The 27,789-nt window shown below is 42.6% G+C and overlaps 1 protein-coding gene across 1 annotated transcript in view; it reads right to left on the bottom strand.

The window, feature by feature from the left end:
- AVIL (advillin) overlaps positions 1-27,191 on the bottom strand; it is a 47,005-nt gene extending 19,814 nt beyond the window's left edge. Inside the window, exons 1-10 of the mRNA XM_058168846.1 lie at positions 27,067-27,191; positions 17,614-17,710; positions 15,067-15,141; positions 14,232-14,428; positions 12,436-12,544; positions 11,926-12,036; positions 9,080-9,285; positions 7,238-7,316; positions 5,726-5,824; positions 2,741-2,894 (exon numbers count right to left, since the gene is read on the bottom strand). Coding sequence (XP_058024829.1) covers positions 2,741-2,894; positions 5,726-5,824; positions 7,238-7,316; positions 9,080-9,285; positions 11,926-12,036; positions 12,436-12,544; positions 14,232-14,428; positions 15,067-15,141; positions 17,614-17,679 — 1,096 coding nt within the window. The 5' untranslated portion in view covers positions 17,680-17,710; positions 27,067-27,191. The remainder of the gene's footprint in view (positions 1-2,740; positions 2,895-5,725; positions 5,825-7,237; positions 7,317-9,079; positions 9,286-11,925; positions 12,037-12,435; positions 12,545-14,231; positions 14,429-15,066; positions 15,142-17,613; positions 17,711-27,066) is intronic.
- Positions 27,192-27,789: the final 598 nt, after the last annotated feature.

Below are 27,789 nucleotides of genomic sequence, written 5' to 3'. Positions count from 1 at the left end.
GGGGAAAACATGCTCTCACCCGAAGATGGGCGAAATTAAAGAAACCGAAAGCATTTGCAAATCATGATTAAGTAGAGGCATATCACAAATCGGATTGGCCTGAATTAGGCAAGAAGAAGGCGTGGCCCTCCAGAAATTGCTATTCAGAAACTATTCAGTACATGTAATTCTCGACTTCCAACAGTTCGTTTAATGCAGGGGTCCCCAACCTTTCGTTCCTCAGGGACCACCGAGTTCATAATTTTAAATCCTGCAGACCACTAATATGATCTCCCTAATGACCAGCTGGGTGGGCATGGCTAGGTGATCATGTGACTGGGTGGGCGTGGCCAACTCTTTGCCTCCCCACCCGGGCTCCTTAGGGCCCCAACAAGAAGCAGTTGTTGGAGCTAAGCAGCCACCACAAGAAAGAGTTGGCAAAACAGCTCAGTTCAAATTGGATCTGACTGAGAAGGAGGCTCAGGAGAAACACCTCACTGAGGACTACAAGCATAGGCTTTTCAAGTAGAGGGAAGACCTGCAGGAGTGCAAGGCCAGGTACCGGCGCCTGGAGGCTCAGTGGGCTGAGATAGTCAGCCAGTTCCAGGCCATGATGCAGTCCCACTGGAACAAGGCCCTCTGGTTCTTCGCCACCAGCGGCACTTCCCTCCAGCCTTCGCCCAAAGCCCCGCACCAGGAGGCCGAAGCAGACCCCAAGTCGGAATTTCTGCCCCCTTCCAACCCACACAAGAAGACCCTGAAGGGAGAGACTCTCTGCAACAACACAAACGTTCACTGCATGTATCCATCCCAGGCCTTTTGTTTGAGGATCCCTGATTTAGTGCAATATTAAAAATGCAAATAATTTTTCTGTGGATCACCAAAATTTTCTCGCGGACCACCCGTGATCCATGGACCACCAGTTGGTGACCACCGGTTTAATGACCATCCAAAGGGAAAAAATTGACATATGATCATTTTTCATACTTACAACCATTACAGCATCCCCATGGTCACGTGTTTTACATTCAGACACTTGGCAACCGGTTCATATTTATGACTGTTGCTTTGTCCCCAGAGTCATGTGATCCGCTTTTGCGACCTTCTGACAAGCGAAGTCAATGGGGAAGCCAGATTCACCTAACAACCGTGTTACTAACTTAACAACTGCAGCAATTCACTTAACAAATGTGGCAAGGAAGGTCGTAAAATGGGGGAAAGCTCACTTAACAAATTCCTCACTTAGCAACATAAATGTTGGGCTCAATTGTGGTCGTAAGTGAAGGACTACCCGTATCGCCCTCTTAAGACCTACAATGTAAGGGAGAAATTGGCCATTAACCCATTTTTGGTTCAGCAACTGCTGGCAGCTCATAGTTTTTCTACCTCTGGCATGTGGGTTGCAGAGCAAGTTACCATCTAGTCAGTGGTGGGATTGAAAAATTTCAGCAACCGGTTCGCTGCCTAGTTGCTGGGTGGGTGTGGCCATGGGGGCGTGGCCTGCTCGGCCTCCTGCACCACAGGGGAGAGCCGTTTTCACCCTCCCCAGGCTCCAGAGGCTTTCCTCAAGCCTCCAGGAGAGCAAAAATGGCCTCTCCCGGGCACTGGAGGCCCTCCAGAGGCCAGAAATGAGCCCATTTCTGGACTTCCGGTACTTCCGATAGGCCTGTTTTCCAGCCTCCCCAGGCTCCAGAGGCTTTCCTTGAGCCTCCAGGAGAGCGAAAACAGCCTCCCCTGGGCACCGGAGGCCCTCTGGAGGCTGGAAACAGGCCAGTTTCTGAACTTCCGGTAGGCCTGTTTTTCACCCTCCCAGAACCTCTGCGCGAATCCTGGACTTACTTGGCATCCAAAACGCTGCATGGAGATTCCTGGGAGGGGCGGGGCGCGGTGGGGAGGGTCAGCCAGTCCTTGGAACAACCGAACCAGATTAAAATCAGCGAACCAGATTAAAATTAACATCCGGTTTGTCCGAACCGGTTGAATCCCACCCCTGCCTCTGGTGTTTTAGCCTAAATAAAAAAGGTGTGGAGGAGCCAAGAGCTAAAATTCTGGATAAGAAGTTTAGGAATCCAGGGATTAATGTTGCAGATGTTGACAGGATATTATTACCGAGGGAGAGATTGGCATTGTCTGTCTTGGGGACTGGAGCAAGGATTTGTGCAAGGGTGAATAATGACTGAGCAGCTGAGGGTCCCAGTTCAGATTTCCAGCCTACTGCAGTGACATGTAGTGTGTGTGTGTGTGTGTGTGTGTGTGTGTGTGTGTCTCTCTCTCTCTCTGTGTGTGTGTAAAATCCATGCTTTCATCCTAAAAAAAATCTATCCATCCCCAAATCATGTTGATGAGATGGTTTCAGAATGGAAACCATTACATTTGGATTTTATCTTTAGTTTCTACAACTTAAGATGGCACATATAATGTTCTGACCTCCTATTTTCCCCGCAATAGCCCTGTGAGGTAGGCTAGGCTGCAAAGCCACCCAGCCTGCTTTAGTGACCGTTTAGCCCGTTTAGCAGCACTTAACTAATATACCAAATTGGCTCTCTATTACTTGAGTTGATCACTAAATAGCAGCAAAAAGACCCAGAGAGCTCTATAATTCTTTGGTGCCATCTAATGGCCGTCCGAATTTTTGTAGCCCTGGGATTCTGTAGCCTTGTTTCAAGATGGCTTCAACAGGAAAAAAATGAGACCAGGATGTTATGAAATTCTCTTTTCAGATGGCATACAGCATCATGGTCAGCAACGAGATCTTTCTTACCGATTCTTCCCACGTTGTGGGCTGTTCCTAGCCCTACAGTCTGTTCCTGGACGGTCCAGTTTTGAAACAGCTGCTTGAACATGGCAGATTCTGCTCCATCATGTACAATCTCCACATTGGTGCTAGAAGAATAGCCTTTCTTCCTAATAAATTCCTAGAGGAACAAGACAAGTAGCATAACAACTCTGTTTACACCAGTGGTGGGTTTCAAAAATTTTTACTACCCGTTCTGTGGGTGAGACTTGGTGGGCGTGGCTTGGTGGGCCTGGCAGGGGAAGGATACTGTAAAATCTCCATTTCCCTCCCAATCAGCTGGGACTTGGTGGGTGTGGCAGGAGAAGGATATTGTAAAATCTCCATTCCCACCCCACTCCAGGGGAAGGTTACTGCAAAATCCCCATTTCCTCCCCATCAGCTGGGACTCGAGAGGCAGAGCATAGATGGGGGCAGGGTCAGTCAGAATTTTTACTACCGGTTCTCCGAACTACTCAAAATTTCCACTACCGATTCTCCAGAACTGGTCAGAACTTGCTAAAACCCACCTCTGGTTTACACCCTAACTGTTATCACCCTAATTCAGTGTTGGCAACTTTGAGATGTATAGACTTAGGAAACTGGTTGGGGAGTTCTGGGGACTGAAGTCCACACATCTTAAAGTTGTACATGTTGAAATATATTGTTTTCAGTAAATCTGGCTTTTGCTTTTCAACAGAACATTGACGAATGTTTGTTAATAGAAAAGTTGTGAGGAGTAACAGATCTGTTCTGTCAAATTAGATAACAGAAGTGAAAATGGTTATTTATATGAGCATGATTCTGCTGACTTGATTCTGTGGAAGTGACAATTGTATGGGTCTTGAGAAACATAAAGTAAGTCTAATGCAATGAAATGGAGTATATCCAAAATGTGTATGATAAAAAAGAGTTTTTTGAATGGGTGATAAATTAAGCTGGATTGAATCCAAATCGGTGATTAGCTGGAAGGAAGTCTATTGACGTAACTGGGTCATATAGAAAGAATGACTTAAGAGAACAAGTCGAGGGAAAGGAGAAGACGACGAAAGGCGTGGTTGGGCAGAGATGACAAAATCCTACAAAAGTTAAAAGAATAAAAGGGAAGAAATAAAGTAGTGTGTATGAATGGTGTAGGGACAAAGACGGTTTGCCATGAAAAAAAGTTCCACAGAAATAGAGTGAATAGTGATAGTATAAATCATATCTACATCTATATCTACAAATGGATAGATGGATGGGTAGGTAGGTAGGTAGGTAGGTAGGTAGATAGATGATAGATAATAGATAGATAGATAGATAGATAGATAGATAGATAGATAGATAGATGATGGAGAGATGGAGAGAAGGATAGATGGATGGATAGTGTTGTGTCCCACTCCTCCGCTGACGGCCGGGTCAGGGAAATCCGAATCAGGTGTGCCTCTGCAGCTCTGCCAAAGTCCTAGCAAAGTCCTCAGGGCAGGCAGGAGACCAGAAAGTGACTTCAGCAAGATATGTTTAGACTTTGCCTGACTCAGAGAATGCCAGAAAGCAGATCCTTTATATAGGCCATGGGGTGTGGCTCCATGACTCAGCACTTATCCAGGCCTGCCCCTCCCTTCCTTCTGTTGCCTCCGTCTATCAAGTCTTCTGACGCGAGGGTCACTCCAGTCTGCGGCTGTTGGCAATTGACCTCCCTCAGGCTCACATGCTGTGGAGGAGGGGGAGGGGTCTAGTTGCTCCGTTTGCCTGGGCATGGAGCCAGAGCTGGGGGCTGGAGATATTTCCTTCTCTTCAGCCTGTCTGGGCATGGAGCCAGGGCTGGGGCCGGGAGGCATACTAGGACATTCCTCCGTATTCGGAAGCAGATAAGAAGGCCCCGGCTGTGGTGAGATTGGGCGAGACACAACACATAGATAGATAGATTTATAAATGTAGATTATAGATATAGATATATAGATACACACAGAGAGATATATCCTTTCCTTTTTCGATTAAAACTTTTTTATTAGTTTTATTACTTATTTTTTATTATTAACCTTTTCCATATGCTGTATTTTTTTTGGCTTACTATTTCTTACTTCCTTTCTGCTGTTTGTGTAACACTGCAGATCCCAAAAGGGAAACGTATGATAAATGTACCAATATATAGTTGCCTTTTCTCTCCAACTATTTTTCTTAGATATATTATCATATTTGGGCTGCAAAAATCCAGACAACCACAAGATGGTAACAAAGCTACATAAGGTTCTCACTCTACTGTCTTAATAGGGCTGGTTCAAAGTTTTCACCATGCAGATTTGAGCAGTAGTTCATGCATACAATAGGCCTGCTGAAGATGCTGCTCTGACTCTAGTGATTACTGTATGTATACAATCTGCAAAAGTTTGGGTTGTTCTATTAGAATAGAGGCTGATACAAATTAATACCGATTTTTTTAAAAAACAAACAAACACACAAGTGTGTTACAATTTTTAAAAAATATTTCACACCACTAGCAACTGGAGCATGTAAGCCAGTGATGGTGAAACTTTTCAGCCCCGAGTGCCCAAACCGGAACACACATGTATATGTGTGCGTGTGTGTGCATGTGTACATGCCGGAGCACTGGAAAACCAAAGACCAGCATGCATGTCTGTTTTTTGGCCGTTTTTTGGGCTGTTTTTGGCCTTGAAAATGGTCCATAAAAGGTCGGAAAACGGACCAAAAAAACAGCCTGTTTTTTGGCTGTTTTTGGACGTTTTTCAAGCCGTTTTCCAGTGCTCCAGCGCCCGTGAAGACCAGCTGGTTGGCACACATGTGCGCACTGGAAACCAGAAGAGCATCTGGCAACGGTGCGCATGCCCATAGAGCGGGCTCTGCGTGCCACCTCTGGCACTAAAGATGTAAGCTTTACTTTTTAAAGTACCACGTTAAGAAATCGATTTAGAATCTAGTTTTTAAAAGAGAAAGAATTGGGAAGATGAGTTGGAATGGATTACTCCACCATACCAGGGCTTTCGACATGGCTGTTTGTTTCTCCAGCTTAGTGGCTCCTTTCCCCTTCCAGACATAGATTTTCACCCCGCTCTGATCCAGAATGTAGCAATCCTAAAGCCCAAAGGAGATAATTAAAAGTATGGTATAAATAGTGTAAATCAGTTACTGCAAATAAAAAAAAAGTTCAAATCAGTGCAAAAATGGATTTCTTGGGCTGCTGGATTGGTTTTACAGCGATTGGGAAATTGATAAAAATTAAGAATCCTAATTTCCTGCCCACACCCCTGACAAATAGACTACAGGAAAATGCCTGTACATCCCTAGGGCCATTCACCCACCTGGCTCAATTCTCCAAGGTTTTAAGGCAGGAGTTTTAGTCTTACCAGAAATCCCTCTTCAGCAAAGGCTGAAGCTCAAATCCCTCATGAGCAAAATAGGGGTCTGCTACTAAACTAAGGCCCCTGTCTTAACACCAACCCTAAATTGAACAGTGAGCAAAAATATTTGATATATTTTGTGTGATAGCAGGATAAGGTCAAGTTTATTGTAGGGATCAGCAACTGACAGACAAGTGGAGAAAAATTTCCACTTGTAGCATTCACATATCCTCAGCTGTATTCACACAACACACTGAGATACAACTCAACCAATCACATTTTAGCCTAGCCAATTGTGCAAACCCAAGCTATGTTATTAATGTTCAAGAGTATCATTTGGCAGAAAATGAGGCTTTCTCACTAAACTGATTAAATTGACCATAGCAAACACAAACTTATCTCTCCAAAATCTTGTGCCATCATATGCTTGCCATATGTTTGGATTTTAATAAAATATTTCTAGGGAAACACTGTCAGCAAAAGAATGTAGGGCTTCAATCCGCTTAATGTAATAATCCAATAGGCTACTCTGTTGATGTATTAGACCAGGGATGTCAAACTCAAGGGGCCTGGAGGCCAGATCCGGCCCGCAGGGTGCTTAGATCTGGCCTGTGAGGCCAACCTGGAAACCGTGAAGGATCAGCCCACAGTGGCTCTGCTAGCAAAAACGGAGCTCAGGAGCCCGTTTTCACTGGCAGAGTGCTTGGGCCACCACAGGGCCACCCAACACGAGTGACGTTGAGCTGGCCACGCCCAACCTGACCACAACCAACCTGGCCCCCTGAAGTCAAACTAGTGGTGAAATCCAATTTTTTTTTACTACCGGTTCTGTGGGTGTGGCTTGGTGGGCATGGCAGGGGAAGGATACTGCAAAATCTCCATACCCACCCTACTCCAGGGGAAGGATACTGCAAAATCTCCATTCCCACCCCACTCTGGGGCCAGCCAGAGGTGGTATTTGCTGATTCTCCAACTACTCAAAATTTCCGCTACCAGTTCTCCAGAACCTGTCAGAACCTGCTGGATTTCACTCCTGGGTCAAACACAACCCTGATGCGGCCCTCAATGAAATTGTGTTTCACACCCCTGTATTAGAGCTAAGAAGCTCAGTTTAGCGCTATTTATGCCATGTCGATCTTAGACTTACATTGTGGTTTAATAATTCCTGCCTGAGAGGACGTTTGGCTTCTTCTGTAATTTCTATTTGTCCTCCAGAATCTGTAACACTAGAAAAGAAGATGAGATTGCTTGTTTGGTTAGTTTGAGTACTGGAAATGGCAGAATTCCTGAACTATTTCTTTTAGAATTTCTTACAGATACAGATTAATTCTTCCCAGAGTATCCAGTGTGAGCACGGGGCCACACGAGTAAATGTTAATTAATTGATTGATTAAGAAGTAAGTTAACCATCACAAATAAAATACTTATAGCAATACTTCCCATTCTGACACGTTTCAATAGAGACAATTACCATTTCATCTCTAATGCAGGGACCGCCCAAGTTACTATAAATAACTGAGGCATAAGCATGTCTGAATCCATCCAGAGAGACCATCATTCAGCTGTGTGATTCATTAGCTCAGTGGTAGTCAACCTGGTCCCTACCACCCACGAGCGGGTGTTCCAGCTTTCCTGGTGGACGATAGGGGTTTTGTCCGATATTGAAGCACTTTCCTTTTTTTTAATTTAATTGACTTTTTAAAAAAAATTCATCGCATTATTTAAAAACATTTTCATTAGGTTTTCACAAAATTCCCCGTGAAAATTTAAATTTCTGAAAATATACTATTTGTATCACTCACGCATAAGTTTAGTTCACGTTACGTAAGTGAAACTAAATGGCGCTATACTGCGACCGCAAACAAAAGAGCCTCGTCCCAGAATAGCTCGCGCATCTCCCCCACACACCACCCGGTTGTAACAGACAAGCAGAACTGGTAGCCGACGCGCCCTCCCCAGCCCCAATCCACAGTGCGCGAGAGGCATGTGCAGACGACAATACACAACGCATTACTGTGGAACCGGTGGACAGTTAGAAAATTTTACTACTAACAGAGATACAAAAGTGGGCGGTAGGTATAAAAAGGTTGACTACCCCTGCATTAGCTGTTCCTTCTCTGTTTTAATACCTTGGTAGTTAGTTTGTGATTGTGTGAACTACAGTCTGGCAAGGTGGAAGGATGATTTGTGAATATTCAGCAAGTATATAACCCTGACCTAGAGCAGAAATGGGTGTTAAGTTACTATTGGACTATAATTTTATAGATCTTATTTAAAACAAAACAAAAAAATCTAGAAAAATGGCAACCTATCAAGTAAGTAGCATCAGTGAAGACGTTCCAGTAAACTTCAGAGATAGTTTCAAAGATAACTACAGTAGCTTCAGAGATAATTTTGATTTGGGTTTTGAAACCATTCACAGACCTACAAATTTGGACCAATAAGGTTTATTTTATCAAGATTGACATATATATTCCAGCTTTTCTTGCCCGGCTGACATTATTCAAGCTTTACCATCTTTTTGTGTGGGTCGGAGGGGGGCAGAAATTCCAACTTAGGGTCTGCTTCAGCCTCCTGGTGTGGGGCTTTGGGCAAAGGCTGGAAGGAAGTGGCAAAGAGCTGGAGGGCCTTATTCCAGTGGGACTGCATCATGGCCTGGAACTGGCTGACCATCTCTGGGAGGGGCGAATAGAGGCCGGCGAGGCGCCCCTCAATGTGAGTGACATCAAGTTGACCATGCCCACCCAGTCACATGACCACCTAACCACGCCCACCCAGCTGGTCATTAGGCAGATCATATTAGTGGTCGGTGGGATTTAAAATTATGAATTTAGTGGTCCCTGAGGTCCAAAAGGTTGATGACCCCTGGTCTATAACATCTTTTCAATGGAACTTTCATCAACATTCACAATCCATCCCAATCATGCAATTGCTGCATGAAAAACAACTATGGTCAAGTCTTGGCCATGAGTAAAAATTTTCAACACACCAATAGAGGAAGAGGCTGGCCTTCTGCTGTTGGTCCACCATCTCATCAGAAATGGCAGGTTCGATTTCTTGAGTCCTTTCTCCCAGCTCACTCTCCAACACTTCCATCAAATCTGAACTGGCTTCTTCATCGTCACCTTCTATGACTCCAATTTCAGCACGGCCTCCACGTTCTCTGTCGCGGATATCTTGGGCAAGAAGCATAGCCTAAGAAAGAGAGAAGGAACATGGGAAGTCACCTCCTATGAAATTGGACTCTTGACCAGTCTAGCTCAGTTCAGCTGATCCTGAGTGGCACTGATTTTTTATGTGCTGTATTAGGAAATTTATTTATTATTTGTCAAAGTTATAGAGCTATTCATCTCACCCAAAATGACTCTACAGTAAAACCAAGATTTAAAACATGTTGCAAACCAATTAAAAGTATAAATATGTTTAGAGAAGACCATGAGAGGGAATATGTTTATAGGCAATATAACCAGCATGCAGGTTTCCTATTACCAGGAGCTCCCCAGTCTTGCTGAAAAGAAACATATTTTGAGAGGTTTATGGAAGGACATAAGGGTTGGGGATAACCTCATCACAGGAAGGATTATGTGTAAGAAGATGAATGCCATGGCAGAAAACAGTCATCTCCAAGATCAGTGATGGCTAACCTTTTCCACACCCAGTGCCTAAAGCGCACGCGCAAGCCCCCCAAATGCAATGCGTGCATGGGCCCCACACATGCATCCTGACCCCATGCATGCATGTACCCTCGCTTGCACCCTGTTCCCTGCACATGCGCACACACACCCACGCATGCACCAGTGATGAAATGTAAAATTTGTTACTACCGGTTCTGTGGGCGTGGCTTGGTGGGGGGGGGTAATGTGACTGGGTGGGCCAACTTTTTTTTTTTTTTTACTTTTAAAAGCATTTTTTTCTACAACCTCTTCGGCTAAAGAGGTAGTAAAAAATGGTTTTAAAAGCTTCTGAAGATCAGGCAACTCAGCTGGGATTGCTAGAGCCTTTTAAAAGCATTTTTGCAACCTGTTCAGCTGAAGAGGTTGTAGAAAAAATGCTTTTAAAAGGCTCCGACAATCCCAGCTGAGCCGCACAATCATCAGAGGCGGGTTTTTTTTTACTTTTAAAAGCATTTTTTTGGCTGAAGAAAAAATGCTTTTAAAAGTAAAAAAAAAACAACCTCTCATGATGATGTGGCTCAGCTGGGCATGCGGGGGTGGGGGGGCAGGGATTTTTGCTACCAGTTCTCCGAACCACCCGCCGCCATTGCTACCGGATCGGGCGATCTGGTCCGAACTGGGAGCATTTCACCCCTGGCATGTGCCCCGCGCATGTGCACCTGGCCCCCCACATGCATGCACATGTAGGACCCTGCAGGTGCACGCAGCTCCCCGCATGCGCCCCACCCCAGCACATGCACGGGAGAGACCTGAAGACCAGCTGCTGGTGGGAGGTGCATGTGCATGTGTGGCAGAGCTGAGCTGGGGTGATGGCTGGCGTGCCCACAGAGACAGCTTGGGTGCCTACAGAGATGGTTTGCGTGCCCACAGAGTGCCCACGCGTGCTGTAGGTTTGCCACCACTGTCCTAGAGCCTGTCAGATGGAATGCAGATGGGACCCACAGCATGTCTCTCTGTGGACCTGATGGGACCAGTAGATGTCCCTCAGGGAAGAGATGGTCCTTCAGGTAACCTCAGATTGTCTCTGCCTTTTCTGAAGTTGCTAGAGATTGAACCCAAGACCTTTAGCATGCTAACCATCCACTCTTCCTCTGAGTTTTGCTTTCCATGGTGTTACAGTAAGCAAATATAGCTCGTTTCATAACTTCTTTTATCTGTGTTTATCTGGCTTCATGTACACCACAGATACACAAGATGAAGCCCTAGAAATCCACGTAGCCACAAAAGGCTTAAGTAGGATCCTCCAAAACAACATTAAATAGAAGAGAATATTTGTTGCTCAGGATTGAAATGGGAGGACCTTGGTGCTCTCAGAGCTTGGTTGTTTTCTCGCAGAGGCTTCATTGCCAACTAGGCACTGATTATGTTACCTAGTTTGGTAATGAAACATCTGCAGGAAAACAACCAAGCTCAGAGAGGACACCACACAATACTAAATGCTGCCCTTAAAATTTACAGTTGGATGTGATAAGAAGGAGAAATGGTTAAACACGTGAAAATTAATCTTGATAATGACATTGATTTAATTTATATTAAAATGATAGGAAATGATTTCATTAAATATTAAATTTAGTGTTCCATTTGGGACCATTCTTTATCCTAGTAATTTCTGGATTCGGAATAAGAGCTTCAGCTCAAACGAAGTTCTATATCCACCAAAGTTGATCTATAAAAACAAAAGTTCTATAAAACTTATGTCCATGATGATGTGGAAACAAATATAACAAAAGAGAGTTTGCCTTCCATTTGCCTTACAATTTTTTCTTTTCCCTATTGACGAATCTTTGGCAATTCTTTTCTTCCCGACTCCATGGCTTTAAGAAGGGACATGCCTGATTCAGGGACAATAGGAGCAAAGAGAAACCCTTTTCAAGGTGCTTTTTCAAGAGGCAACTGGACTTTTTGTTTTTTCTTTGAAGTCGTTTCACTTCTCATCCAAGAAACTTCTTCAGTTCAGCTTCTTGGATGAGAAGTGAGACATCTTCAAAGAAAAAACAGAAAGTCCAGTTGCCTCCTGAAAAAGCACCTTTGGGACCACCATGACCTGGATGACTGAGAATCTCCATAGACATGAACAAAGAGAAAGTTTTGCAAAATCCCTGTGTGTCATAGACTCTCAGATGGAGCTGACTACCCGTTTGGTCAATATCTAAAACGATACCTTCAGCCGCTCCTGCTTGTTGCTTTCTGGACCATTCCACTGGACAATGATTTTACCCAGATCTAGGAGGAATACATCACCAAGGTTAAAGCTGTCCCAGCTTATCTCCACCTGCAGATGAGGGGCATACAAGAGCAGACAGGGAATGATCAAGAGATGCAGTCAATCATAGCTCTCATAGATCATCATAAGCGCCTCTGGTGGCTCAACAGACTAATGCAGTCTGTTGTTAACAGCAGCTGCTTGCAATTACTGCAGGTTCAAGCCCCACCAGGCCCAAGGTTGACTCAGCTTTCCATCCTTTATAAGGTAGGTAAAATGAGGACCCAGATTGTTGGGGGCAATAAGTTGACTTTGTATATAATATACAAATGGATGAAGACTATTGCTTAACACAATGTAAGCCGCCCTGAGTCTTCGGAGAAGGGCGGGATATAAATGCAAAAAAAAAAAAAGCGTGTGGCTTATGTGAAATGCAGGAGTCAAACCATGGCTGGGGCTCAAACTCACCTCTCTGGCCATAATGTTCCTTTTTCCTTTGACATGTAGAAGCCGCTTGACATTGTAGACATTGGTCTCTGTATGGTTGAAGCCAGATGCCCGCCCTCCTTTCTTGTAGCTGTCCCAAGTTAGAGGAAAAGGAAAAAGATATGATAGCCAGACAAGCTGGATAACAGTTTCTGAGGGTTAAGAATACTTAATTTTGATTTTGTGCTAAAGATGACCCTTAGAGATTTATACAACTAATACTACCTGTGTGTTTGTGAGAGAGAGAGAGTGGCTAATTGTTTCAGGAGAATTCAGGGGGTTGCAGTGACTGGGAACAGAGAATGGGGATAACCAATTCCCACCAGTATAGTTCTCTGTCAATTATTGTCAAGGATGGGTGAAGGGTGTTTTAAGTCCAGGGTGGGAAAGCCTGTTGTTTGTACCTACTGTGGCGTGACCCTCCCCATCTAGTGGTTGGATTAAGTAATGCATATCCTGTAAATTCAGCTCACGGGTATTTCTAATAAAAGCAAAAGGCATATTGTGGAAAGAAAATAATTCTTCTGCAATAGATGATCAGCATGTGAAAGTATCCTTCAGCAATTTTATGAAGTGCCATAACTGACACTGAAGCAAATACATGGGGGAAAATGTTTATCCCCCATGCCATCATTCTGCTAAACAACTAATTCCCACAACGTTGTCAAACTACCTAGTAGGGCTGTATTACTATTATCCTTCTCATCTTTTCTGTTAATTACCTATTCCTTATTTTCTTATGACTATAGCTTTGTGGTTTGTATCTTACCATTAACATTGATCGTTTTATTTAGTATCCTAATATGATTTATGTTGATTGTTTAGTATTCTAAATCACAGAGTGTTGTATCTTACAGAATAGAATAGAATAGAATTTTTATTGGCCAAGTGTGATTGGACACACAAGGAATTTGTCTTGGTGCATATGCTCTCAGTGTACATAAAAGAAAAGATACCTTCATCAAGGTACAGCATTTACAACACAATTGATGGTCAGTATATCAATATAAATCATAAGGATTGCCAGCAACAAAGTTACAGTCATACAGTCATAAGTGGAAAGAGATTGGTAATGGGAACGATGAGAAGATTAATAGTAGTGCAGATTTAGTAAATAGTTTGACAGTGTTGATGGAATTATTTGTTTAGCAGAGTCATGGCCTTCGGGGGAAAACTGTTCTTGTGTCTAGTTGTTCTGGTGTGCAGTGCTCTATAGCGTCGTTTTGAGGGCAGGAGTTGAAACAATTTATGTCCAGGATGTGAGGGATCTGTAAATATTTTCACGGCCCTCTTCTTGATTTGTGCAGTATACAGGTCCTCAATGGAAGGCAGGTTGGTAGTAATTATTTTTTCTGCAGTTCTGATTATTTGTGATTATTTATTATTCTGTATAATAAATATATAAAATAAATAAATATATAAAATAAATAAATATATAAATAAAATGATAATAATTATTCTATTATAATTATTTATTATTATTCTATTATTTCTAATTATTTATGATGAATGCATTGTATGATTATAATAATAATTTATCACTTGTTGCTTGTATGTACACTGAGAGCTTATGCACCAGAGACAAATTCCTTGTGTGTCCAATCACATGATGTGGCCAATAAAAAATATTCTATTTCTATTTCCCGACCATCATATGCACACAGACACACATTATACTCACCATTAAGGAAAGCCTACACACCCACCCACCACCCACCCTCAAGGCCTTCTTCTCAAATGATCTTTTCAGTCTTTCGGCAAAGATCAAGCCTACTCACATGATCCCTTTCTTAAAGTAGCCCCTGAAGAGCTCAGATTCATAGCCTTGCACCTCCCGGTGCTGCACTGGGACTCCTCCAAGATAGTCGTCCAGTTGGATGGTATAAATGGCGGCAGAGCCCTGTTCATCTCGTGAGGAGCAGTTTCCAATCCAGTAGTGAACATCATAGGAAAGGATGCTGCCCAATTTACGGGTCTGTGGATAGGATAAAGGTTATGGGGCACATAAATCAAAGCTGAATACTTGGGGATTGTAAACAGCTGAATTTACCCTTACCTTTTATGTTCCTTCAGAAAATTAAAGAAGGGATTTAACTGAGTATCTGGGTTGCTTCCATCTTAGTATTCTGGTGAGTTTGTACCCAAAGCCCAAAAATATTTTTTAATCCTAGTGGTACCTCAATATTATCTCTAGACAACTTAACAGTACAACTTTATTTGCGGATAATCTGAGGTTCAAACTCCAGGTTTTAAAGCATGTTTTTCAACCTTGGCAACTTGAAGATGTATGGCCTTCAACTCTCAGAATTCCCCAGCCAGTTGGGCATTGAAATCTACACATCTTCAGGCTGCCAAGGATGAGAAACACTTCTCTAAAGGTTGAAGAATATTAGCTTAGAGAATAAAGTCCTTCTTTTGCTGTGCTCTTTGCTGCCTGTGCTAACAGTCAGTTCTGGGATTGGATCATTTGTCTTTTTCTGGAGTTACATAGTGCTCATAGCCATATGACACCATAATATTTGGTGTATAGTCTTTTGAGTATGTGGCAGGTTCAACCAAAAATAAAGTTACATTGTACAGAAATGCCTCATAGCCAACTTTCGGGTTACTTACTGAAAGGAGAACATAGCAGTCACCTTCATAGAAGTTGCCATGAGTTTTGGGAGGCACCAATACTAGATCCATTTTCTGGAAAGAAGAACATAACATTAAAAGATGTGCCCAAAGAAAACCATGGCTCCAGTCAAGATCTTGACCCACTGGGTCTCTGCTCAATAGCAATAGCACTTAGACTTATATACCGCTTTATAGCACTTTTACAGCCCTCTCTAAGCGGTTTACAGAGTCAGCATATTGCCCCCAACAATCTGGGTCCTCATTTTACCCACCTCGGAAGGATGGAAGGCTGAGTCAACCTTGAGCCTCGAGTTTCGAGGGGAGATTCCAACTGCTGAACTGCTGGCAATCGGCAGTCAGCAGAAGTAACCTGCAGTACTGCATTCTAACCACTGCACCATCACTGCACCACCACGGCCCAACGTCTCCAACCTACAAGCATCCCTCGTTCCTGAAGCCAATAAGTATATTCAGGGCAGCTTCCTTCTACTGTAATTAAGTGTGTACCAGACTTCCATTTCTATTATTTACTTTGGCTTTAATGATCTATTTAAGGAATGCTCAGAAAGTAGAATGGCGTTTCTGGATAGACATCTGGAGAATTTTCAATAAACTGCCAAGGTTTCAATGCAACGACACAGACCAAGAATAGCAACTTCAAAGCTATTACCATCCCGTCTGGTACAGAAGTGTACAGGTAGTCCTCAACTTACAACCACAATTGAGCTCAAAATGCCTGTTGCTTAGTGAAAAAGTTGTTCTGCCCCATTTTAGAATCTTTCTTGCCACATTTGTTAAATGAATCACTGCAGTTGTTCAGTTCGTAACAATGGTTATTATAAGGGAATCTGGCTTCCTCAATGACTTAGTGTATGAGAAGTTTGCAAAAGGTGATCACATGACCCTAGGACGCTGCCACCGTCATAAATATGAGTGAGTTGCCAAATGTCTGAATTTTGATCGCTTGATCACAGGGAGGACGCAATGGTCTTAAGTCACTTTTTCCAATACCGTTGTAACTTTGAACGGTCACTAAATGAACTATTGTAAGTCGAGGACTATCTGACTGATAAACTCTGAATCCAAAATCAAATAGGGGTGCGTTAGGTCAGTTCTCTGGATCTGGCTACAGTCAGATGTTGCAGAAAAGTAGACAATCTGTAGAAAAACATTACTTTTTTTCCCCATTTCCCCCTAAAATGCCATGTGGGAACAACGGAAGGAGGTCAGTGACTGACGTATTTATGTTTTTTTTTAATTTCTTTTTGTCACAACAGTATACACAAACAATTGTCATAGATAAAACAACATATCTTGAAGAAAGAGGAGGAACTTCCGGACCTCCGAACCTTTCGCCGCGAGCTTAAAACTCATCTATTTATCTGCGCGGGACTGGACTAGATTTTAGATTTAAAATTTTAAATTTAAATTGGTTTTAAGGTGTTTTAATATGTACACAGTTATTTTTAATTATTTGGCTATTTGGAATAAGTTTTTTAATTGTTGTTTTACTTTGTATTTATATGTATTTTTATTTGCCTGTAAACCGCCCTGAGTCCCTAGGGAGATAGGGCGGTATAAAAATATGATAAATAAATAAATAAATAAGAATATATATATATATATATATATAAGTTAAAAAAATATGCATCAACTATATTAATTTGATATAATGAAGGGAACAATAGAACAGGAACGGTAGGCACTTTTGTGCTCTTATGCACGCCCCTTATAGCCCTCTTAGGAATGGGGTGAGGTCAATAGTAGACAGTTTTTGGTTGAAGATTTTGGGATTTTGAGTAGAGACTATGGAGTCAGGTAATGAGTTCTAAGCATTAACAACTCTGTTACAGAAGTCATATTTTCTGCAATCAAGTTTGAAGCGGTTGACATTTAGCTTGAATCTATTTTTTGCTCTTGTAATATTGCGATTGAAGCTGAAGTAGTCTTTTATAGGAAGGATATTGCAATAGATGATTTTGTGTGTTAAACACAGGTCATGTTCTTACATTGTGAATATTTCACTTTATTAGGGTGAAATTAGAGAAATATAAATTCTCTAATTTGGGCAGAGAGGTGTTGAATTGTCTGTTATCCTTTGCCTGCAAAAGCCATCTCATCCTGTCGCACAACATAAGCACCCAAATGTTTTACATTCAATTTTAAAAGAAGCTGACTACAAGACCCGTGTGTCTATTTTATAAGTATTTTGCAAGGTGGGGATTTTTTGGGGGGGAGGTTTTAAACTTCTACAGAGTCTACTATTTTTATAAACTTTACTCATCAAACAGTGGCGGTTGGGGAAAAGTACATTTAATACTCAGATTTAATCTCAGGCATATCAAATTTCCTCCAGATGAATGAGCCAGTCCATATAGTGCAATCGTATGATTGGTAAACACCTTTGCAATCTAGCCAGGATGTTACCTAGATGTCAGGTACTAAAGAGGCCTAACATGGAACAAAATGGTCAACATTCAACAATGAATCTGGGAGAGGAAAGAAACCTTCAAATGGACATTGCAAGAGCTGCATTTATCCCACCTCAACTCTCCAGATGATCAGTCCGGGCATATTGGTTACAGCTTTGAAGGCGCTGGTCAGAGCCATGCTGTCTTCCAGTCTTTAGACTATTCACAACCTGGCAAGCAAGAACAAGGACATCTTCTTTAGCATCCTCATGAAACCACTGAGAGAGGTCATCCGTCGAATGAGCATTATAGCACTTAGCACCTAGACTTGTATACTGCTTTATAGCGCTTTACATTGTGGCTTTACAGCCCTCTCTAAGCGGTTTACAGAGTCAGCCTATTGCCCCCAGCAACCTGGGTCCTCATTTTACCCACCTCGGAAGGATGGAAGGCTGAGTCAACCTTGAGCCAGTGAGAATCAAACTGCAGGCAGCCGGCAGGCAGCAGAAGAAGCCTACAGTAGTGCATTCTAACCACTGTGCCACCACTGTGGTCCCCAAATACCTGTCTTCACTCCAGGTTCCCCGTCCTGCACTTTTTGGCTTAGACAACATGCTTCAAGCAGTCAAGCCTAGAGAGTTTGGTGGGTTAAGACCTATGTGACTTCAGTGCCAGTCTCTCATGTTGGAATATCTTGCACCTAGAATGCCAGTCAGTTTCCACCCTTTTATTATTTTTTTTAAAAAACAACTGAAGAGTTTACTCTTCCATGGGTCTTTTGCTGAATGAGTTTTATGGAAGCAACATATTTTTTTTTTTTAAAAGTGATTATGTATTTGTAACATTTTAGGTTTTATGGATGTTTTTAATGTATTGTTGTAAGCCGCTTACAGTCATTCAAAGGCAGCAGATAAATAATAGTAATAAATAAGTAGTTCAGCCTACTGCGGCAATAGTGGGTTTCAAATTTTTTTACTACCAGTTCTGTGGGCGTGGCTTGGTGAGCGTGGCATGGCTTGGTGGGCGTGGCAGGGGAAAGATACTGTAAAATCTCCATTCCCTCCTCACTCCAGGGGAAGGATATTGAAAAATCCCCATTTCCTCCGAATCAGCTGGGACTTGGGAGACAAAGAATAGATGGGGGTGGGGCCAGTCAGAATTTTTACTACCGGTTCTCTGAACTACTCAAAATTTCCGCTACCGGTCAAAACCTGCTGAAACCCACCTCTATACTGTGGCCTTCCAAAGCAGATAAGGGCTAGCACATCTTGGGGAGCAATATTCAAAAGCTGTCACTTTGCATTGTTAAACGCCTGAGTTCCGGTTTGTGTTCTGACAGACACAAGATAATAGTTTGTGAAGTGCATAATGGGTTTATAATAACAACTGTCATCATGATTACTAATAATTTTTGACGGTAGTTGCTTTTTATAATAAGTCTGAAAACTGTGATTTTTGGATATGTAATAATTTCATTAGTGACCCTTATTTAGTATGACAGGAAACCGCTAGGGGGCATTCTTGCTGTGTGTGTTTTAGCTAGGTCACAGAGCGATTCAGATTTTGACTAACCAAGAGGCAGCATCCTAGAATTTCATAGAATAACATAGTTTGAAGAGACCTTGGAAGTCTTCTAGTCGAACCACCTGCTCGAGCAGGAGACCCTATACCATGTCAGAAAAATGTTTGACAGCCTCCAGTGATGAAACATCCACAACAGTGGTGAACACAACAACAACAGTGATGAAACACCCACAACGCTATAGAGCACTGCACACCAGAACAACTAGACACAAGAACAGTTTTTTCCCGAAGGCCATCACTCTGCTAAACAAATAATTCCCTCAACACTGTCAAACTATTTACTAAATCTGCACTACTATTAATCTTCTCATCGTTCCCATCACCAATTTCTTTCCACTTATGACTGTATGACTGTAACTTTGTTGCTGGCAAGCCTTATGATTTATATTGATATATTGACCATCATTTGTGTTGTAAATGTTGTACCTTGATGAACGTATCTTTTCTTTTATGTACACTGAGAGCATATGCACCAAGACAAATTCCTTGTGTGTCCAATCACACATGGCCAATAAAAATACTATTCTATTCTAACTTCTGAAGGCAAGCTGTTCTACTGGTTGATTGCTCTCACCATTAGGAAATTTCTCCTTCCTTCTAAGTTGCTTCTCTCCTTAGTTAGTTTCCATCCATTGTTTCTGGTCTTGCCTTTTGATGCTTTGGAAAATAGTTTGACCCATTTGATCATTTAAGCCCAGACATTCTGTCTGATACATACACAAGCCAATGTGTCCCATTCAACATTCCATTCCCCTACAGCACAGCTTAGAAGCTGAGTTCAAATGTTCAAGTTGAGTCAGACATGGGACATCCAGCACGATGCTAATATGGAGGTGTGTAAATTTGGATTTTCACATCTCTGTGTTAAAGATAATATGTGTATCTGCACGTAGATGATGATGCAGAGAGACTAGTTGTCCTCTATGGCAGTTTTAGAGGATCTCTAAGTTTTCAACTATTATTGGCTTTTTTCTCCACCAGTCTTGACAAGCTGGCTGGAGCTGATGGAATTTGGAGTCCAATAACAATGGGAAGAAAATGCAAAGCTTTCTCACTCTGGCTATATGTCACAGGGTGCATATGCCAAGCATAGTGTAGGAGAACGGGTTCAAAGAAGGAATCAGCATATCAGTCCGTTTCAATTTTATCTGGCTCCTCTTCTGCCCACCGTTAAATTCATCTTCCCAACTTCAGTTCAGTTTGCAACCAGGAAAAACATGCATCCGAAATTTACATATTTCTCCTTGCGTGTCAACATTTTGCAAGGAAAATTTCCCTAGCATAAATTCAATTTGGGATGCTCTTTCATTCCCTTATTAAAATAAACCTACAGTGTGACATGCCCTTTTTAAAGTTGGAATTGCCTAGTAAATTCTGAACGATGGGGATTTCAGCATGTAAACGAGGGCATTCTGGAGTCTGCATGATGGTTCAAGAGGGCAAATTGAAATCCAAATGAACTGAATTCCGTCCTCTACCCGTATCTAAGCAGCTCTCAAAAGAGACTCCTAAGTTCTCCCAAGGGACAAAGAGAAAAAATTTTTACAGTCCTGTGGGCTTTCCACTTACACTTTAGTTGGATAATAAGAAAGGCACTCTTGAGAGAAGCAGGGAATAGAGATATGGATATTACATTATGACATTCTCTGGTATATGATGTTTCACATGATTTCCACCTCCCATTTTTTGTGGGGAGGGGGCAGGACATTTCTCTATTTTTATATATTGTATATCTTCCCTAAATATAACATATGGATCTCTAGAGGATAATATTTATAGGTCAGGGTTGAAATGTGGGGTCCTTGATGCTCTATGATCTTGATAGTTTTCTTGCATACGTTTCATTACCAAACTAAGTAAGATCATTGGAGCACTGATGATGTTACCTAGCTTGGACATTAAACATCTACAAACTCAGAGAGTACCAAGGACTCCATATGGACATCTTTCTGTCTCTGTGAGCTTCAGGAAAGGTGGACCCAGAGGTGGGTTTCAGCAGGTTTTGAACAGTTCCGGAGAACCGGTAGCGGAAATTTTGAGTAGTTCGGAGAACCAGTAAATACCACCTCTGACTGGCCCCGCCCCCATCTATTCTTTGTCTCCCAAGTCCCAGTTGATTTGGAGGAAATGGGGATTGTGCAGTAACCTTCCCCTGGAGTGGGGAGGGAATGGAGATTTTACCGTATCCTTCCCCTGCCACGCCCACCAAGCTGTGCCCACAGAACCTGTAGTAAAAGTTTTTGAATCCCATCACTGGGTGGACCACGTATAGATTCAGATGAAGTAGCTTTTCTGAGCTGACTCTTTGTTGCCAGGAATTGATCTGAATAGAATTCCAAAGCTCTTGTTTCTCCTGGATATGTAGAAGTATTGCTAAGATGTTTTACGGAGCACTTACAGGGTGCCTTTAAGCACGTCTACCCTGCCCTTCCCTGAGATAAAATAGACAGTATTAGTTTCTGTGATGGAGGAATTAACATTGCAGCAAGTGTTGGCACCACTGCCAATTCTTTCTAACACACACATACACACACTTTTTTTTTTTTTTTGGTGCTTCTTGTTATAACTGGGTCTTTCTAGTCATGCCTGGAAGTGGTGCAAATATTTACAGTACAGATCTCTATTCTTCTGGCAATGGGCACAGCACAACTTTTCTCCTGAATGTAGGCTAGAGAAAGAGACACACCAAAGCCAAGTGGAGCATTTTGGGAGATTGAAATGAACTCCACCAGCTGCCTCAGAGCAGGCAAAGTCATAAAGGCATCTTTCCTACTTCCGCCTTCTCCCCAGTTCACTGAAGCCAAGTGGTGGGGGTTTAACAGGAGTCCAGCAAGAGGCAGACTCCTGTTCAGGTCTTGAAGACATTCCCTAGGGATGGCCCAAAGGTCTTTTTCCAAAAGGCAACTGGACTTTCTTGGGGATTTTTTTTTTTCCTTTGAAAAAACGATTCGCTTCTCATCCAAGAAGCTTCTTCCGTTCTGAACTTGGATGACAAATGAAACATTGTCAAAGGGGGTGAAAAAAAACCCAAGAAAGTCAAGTTGAGAATCTATAGCTATAGACATTCCCCAGGGATGAAACTGATTAGTCTGGACCAGCTGGAGTTCCAGAGAAAAAGGCAGGGTCTTGGCCTTGTCTCTGGAAAGAATTGTCCAGCCTTTCCTCTCTTGGCTAAGGTTCAGACTTGAGGGATCTGGTGAGGCAGAGAGTCTTCTGGAAGCAGAGCGTCTTCTACGCAAAGATTAGGGAAAAGCTATTGTCTTTCTAAAGCAACTCCCTTATGGAGCAAAGTGAAGCGCAAACCTCCTCCAGAAGACAAACTTTCACAGAAACGATGGCATCAGAATGGGTCAGCACCACCCATAAGGGGTTTTGCAGGAAAGACACTCAGGAAGGACGCTGCACTCTCCTTCCTGTTTGCAGGTCAGTCCTGCAAAATCAATGAGGTTTTTTTTTGTTTTTGTTTACATTTATACCCCGCCCTTCTCCGAAGACTCAGGGCGGCTTACAATGTATAAGGCAATAGTCTCATTCTATTTGTATATTTTTTACAAAGTCAACTTATTGCCCCCCCAACAATCTGGGTCCTCATTTTACCTACCTTATAAAGGGTGGAAGGCTGAGTCAACCTTGGGCCGGGCTCGAACCTGCAGTAATTGCAGGCTTTGTGTTCTAATAACAGGCTTCTCTATTGCCTGAGCTATGAATTCCATTCATACCTCACATTTCCTTAAATATATGCTTCAGAAGAATCATCCCAGGACATTCAGTTTAAAAGTCAGAGCAGAGAAAGGCCTCCAGCCACCTTCTCTCAATCCAATTTGAGAGATACACACATGCAATATTTAGCAGGCACATTCGCTAATTCTGAGCTCTGTCAAACTCTGCAAAATTATCCAGATCCCACGAGTCCCATCCCCACCCATGTCGCCATAAACTGTGCTCCTAGACCTTTGTTGAAACTCAACAAGGGGCTCTAGAAATTGGAAGAACAAGTCACTGGCAATCCAGCTAAGCTCCTGTCATATTATCAAGTTCTAGACTGCTCAAGAGTTTCCTCCGGAATCATTCAGTGGTGAAATTCATTTTTTTTTTACTACCGGTTCTGTGGGCGTGGCTTGGTGGGCGTGGTATGGCTTGGTGGGGTGGCAGGGGAAGGATACTGCAAAATCTTCATTCCCACCCCACTCCAGAGGAAGGATACTGCAAAATCTTCATTCCCACCCCACCCCAGCCAGAGGTGGCATTTGCTGGTTCTCCAAACTATTCAAAATTTCTGCTACCGGTTTTCCAGAACCTGCTAGATTTCACCCCTGGAACCATTGATATCTGGAATAACTTTGGAAGCAGTAAAGTTGCCCAGCACCAGTTACTGAATTCTGTCTGGAAAGCATTTCACGTGTACGCAGCCAGATTTTAGATTCTATAAACGAGAGAGAGTCATATATTAACTCCATCCAGGTCTTGCAACAGATGATCCTGCTCCCTGTTAACTACAATAACACAACTGGGGGCTCTATAGGATGTTCTGAGAGCAGTGCCCAGTGGTACCCAGCAAAGAAATCTGGTGTTTTGGTAATGTGTATTTCCATATAGGATTACCTATCATCTCAAAATATTCATAGAATGTCCAGAGGGGTGGCTTTTGGTTTTTGGTTTTTTTGTAATGCCAAAGGTGTTTTATGTACTATGTCCTTAATAGCTTTAGATATTTTCTCCGGGCAAAGGTAATCTGCTTTGTACTAATCTGTTACAATACTACAAGCTACTTAAGTACTTAAGAAAGAAAGCAATCCTTCCTTTTGTAAGTGCACGCTGCTTGTGGAATTAACTCTCTCCCAAAGATATGACTTGAACCAATGCTGATTTTTTGCCCACCAAGGTGCCAAATATTCCTTTTGTTTCACTTGCTCCGGCATGCCCTATGTGGCTTGTCATAGTTATTGGTTTTATCTGCTCATCTACTTTGTCATGATGATTTACTACTCTGATTGTATGGTTTTCCCTCTATGGTTTTCTCAATGTTGCTGAACTACAGCTTGCAACATCCTCAACTAGCATAACCAGTGGTGCGGAATGCTGGGAACTGTGGTTCAGCATGGCGGGACATAGGTTTGCCCACTCCTATTCTGTGTTATCGATAAAGGAGAATATTGGTAGCTCACGGTTGAAATGAAGGGTCCTTGGTGCTCTCTGAGCTTGGTTGTTTCCTTGCAAACGTTTCACTAGCCAAGCTAGGTAACATCCTCAGTGCTAAACTACCCGTGTTACCTCCCACCTTGGTGGGTGGGGACACGTTTCCCTATTTTTATACAAGGTATATCTTCACAAAATGGAACATATGGATCTCTAGAAGATACTATTTGTAACTCAGGATTGAACTGTGAGGTCCCTTGATGCTCTCTGAGCTTGATGGTTTTCTTGCAGATGTTTCATTCCCCAAACTAAGTAACATCTTTGGAGTACTGATGACGTTACCTAGTTTGGGGAATGAAATATGTCTGCAAGAAAACAAGCACAGAGAGTACCAAGGACCTTTGTTCTGTGTTCTAATTCTAATCGTGCTTTTCCATGCCATTCTCCCACAACCCACAAGTAAGATTTCAAAATAAACAAAAAAAAAAGTTCAACAAAATATCCCCATCTACAACAGGCATTTCATAGGGCCTGATTGTAGATAGCTCTCGGAAGCAGTTTACTGCTTGCATTAAAATGTCTCATTTGCATTGCTCTTGAAATAATCCTCAAAAAACACTTTCTGAAGGATCGGTTGATGTCACCCATGCAAGTCCTTTGAGGCAATACTGGAAAGATACGGAGAATGCTAGAGATGGAATGGGCATTGCTCAGTGCTGGAATACCTGCTTTTGATACAGAATATTCTAGGATTCTAGGGCTTTGCTTGCTGAGAGATTCTGGGAGTTGAAGTCCACAAGTTTTAAAGCTGCCAAGGTTGGAGACCCCTGTTCTAGGAACAATCCATGCATTCCCCATGTGGTTTAGAACACCTGGAAAATTCTGGGGAACCAATGTTAAACTGCATCAACTATTGTTGGACTGGGGAGATCAATATTTTGATATGCAATATAAGACAGCTCCTTCTTCTTCCATAAACCTTCAGTTAACATGGGTTGATTAAAATTGAAAAAAGAAAAAGAAAAGAGGGTGGCGTAAAGTTGTGCATATGGGACAGTATCATCTAATTTAGCTCTGACAGAGTCCTCTGGGGAATTGCTATTCAGATGCTGGCACAGCAAAAGTTAAGGATGCCCAAGGGTGAAAGAGCAGCCTTGGGAGATGAAGATACGATCATTAAACTGGTATAAAGTCTGAAGACATCGGTGCATATTTTAGACCTACTACAGCTTTTAATATCCTTTGTCAGCTCTAAAGTAACAAAAAGCAGAATCATTGTGGTCAGTCAAATTCGAAAAGCTTTCTGCTATCACAACAAATGCCTGAGAAAGGGCTGGGCATTCATTGTTAATCACGTTGATTAATCTGGCTTCTTCATATCTTCCATTTGCTTTTTCAAAGCAAAAATCTGATTTCATAGTTTTGCCCCGAACAGAAGGTTTAGCAGGCTTGGTTGTAGCCTCTCTACCAAATATTGAAGATTTCTCTTCAAGTAGATTTTCTCTGCTCCAAACTCTTTCCCTTGTTTTCTATCACCTAGCTTATGTTCCAAAATTTTGTAATCAGCAAAATGTAAAACTTGTAGTAAAAGTGCATTTGATTGGATTGAGTATACCCAGACCCTCTTGGTACATTTAGACTTTATTCCAGGGCCAGCCCTCTGAAACACCCAAAGCCCCCAAGATCAGACTGGCCCTGATTCCCCTGGCCTTTTTGAAACCATTGAAGACCTGGATGTGCTCCAGGACCTGGGCTGGGGAGGTCAGATGACCTATTAGAATGTTTTGTGTTGATTGATGTTTTCCTTGGAGTCCATCAGAGATTGGCTTCAGCAGGTTCTGACCAGTTCTGGAGAACTGGTAGCGGAAATTTTGAGTAGTTCACAGAACTGGTAGTAAAAATTCTGACTGGTCCTGCCCCCATCTATTCTCTGCCTCCCGAGTCCCAGCTGATCGAGAGGAAATGGGGATTTTGCAGTAACCTTCCCCTGTAGTGGGGTGGGAATGGAGATTTTGCAGTATCCTTCCCCTGTCTTGCCCACCAAGCCACGCCCAGAAAGCCATGCCACGCCCAACAAGCCACACCCACAGAACCGGTAGTAAAAAAATTTGAAACCCACCACTGGTGTCCATGGTAGATTTTTTTTTCCTTTGCTAATATTTTTTAGTTTTAAGGTGTCGTCAGCGGCTCCGAGTCACATTTATGAGATGGGCAGCCACATAAATTGATTAAATAAATAAATACAGATCCATGCAAGAAAATTCCAAAGAGCCACTAACCGACCTTAGAAGCTGTAGACAAAAATGTCACTTATTGGGTGCTATAAAGTTCAATTCATATCAGACATGCGTTCACACAACCACCTGGAACGGAAGGTAGCCAAGCCCAAATTCTGTCCCTGACCCTGACTTCATATCCCAGTTTCAATCTTGTAAGAAATGACATCCCAACAAACAGAGGATATTTAAGGGTATACAAGGTGGACCCTATTTGAGGCAACGGCCGCAACCAGCCCACACCTATCTCGGAGGCTTAATTTGCTTAAGGAAATATATTCTGATTCGCTTCACACAGTTCAGTGGATTGCCTTAAATAAGCTCACTTCGGTCATTCTTAAGGCTGCAACTTTCCATGGCGTTCAAATACGCGTAAGACTGCACTGCTAGTTAAGTGCTTGCATTTTCAGAAACCTTGTCACTTCTTTCTTCAATCTGATTTTTCTCCTGGGGCTGTTCTGGGAAAAACAAGCTTCCATCAGCTTAGTTTGATACCCGTCCCTTATGGAGGGTTCTCCATCTCCTCCCACTCTTTCCCGTCTTCCTCCTAGGCACGGGTTCAACCAACCCATGCATCATGCCATACTTACCAAGAATTTGCTGGAGATAACTTGCACTTCTTTCTAAGGTTGAGTCTGCCAGGCAGAGAAAATGGTCCCTTCCCATTCAGAGCAGCCTCTGACGGGAGGATCCAATCCAGCTCATAACAGATTTGATTATATTTGCATTCTGCCTGCCTTGTGAGCTGCCTGGTCCAAACAGAGCTGGCCTTGCCCAATGACTTGGATTCATGTAGGGAAAACATCTTTCTTTTTTTTTTTTGGCCGTTGTTGAAAACCTTGAACTAGGAGGAGCTACAGGGGTTCCTAGGCCAGCCCTCTCTCTATTGCTGCCATCCCAGTTTTCCATTGATTTTTCTGAAATGCAGGGTTGCATCAATAATGCAACAAAATGGGAGCAGGAAGGAATATGGCATTAAACCACATTAAAGTGGTTTGCTCGGAAATGCGATGCAAAAGACAGTAGACAGAGAGGCAGAGCAGCTCATCGTGCAGGGAAGAAGATGAGCCAATAGCCAGAAATGGGACTATATTCTTGAAGCTGCCCATGATCCACGGACGGAACTGCTGGATTGAGAATGGTTGGGATTTGGGGGCATCAAATTGTAGTGGTTTCTTCCTTTCTCTGCAAATGGTTCCTGACGGTGAGGGTTGGGGGTGGGGGGAGGTCACTTCCCAGGGCTCTGCTACTCGTTTTGATATCATCAGTATGGAGATGATAAACAACTCTATCTTTCGATCCCAGGCTAGCTA

The sequence above is a fragment of the Ahaetulla prasina genome, chromosome 2, assembly GCF_028640845.1.
Source record: "Ahaetulla prasina isolate Xishuangbanna chromosome 2, ASM2864084v1, whole genome shotgun sequence".
NCBI lineage: Eukaryota > Metazoa > Chordata > Lepidosauria > Squamata > Colubridae > Ahaetulla > Ahaetulla prasina.
The sequence above is the reverse complement of the archived record's forward strand: the minus strand, read 5'-3'. Positions and strand labels throughout refer to the sequence as shown.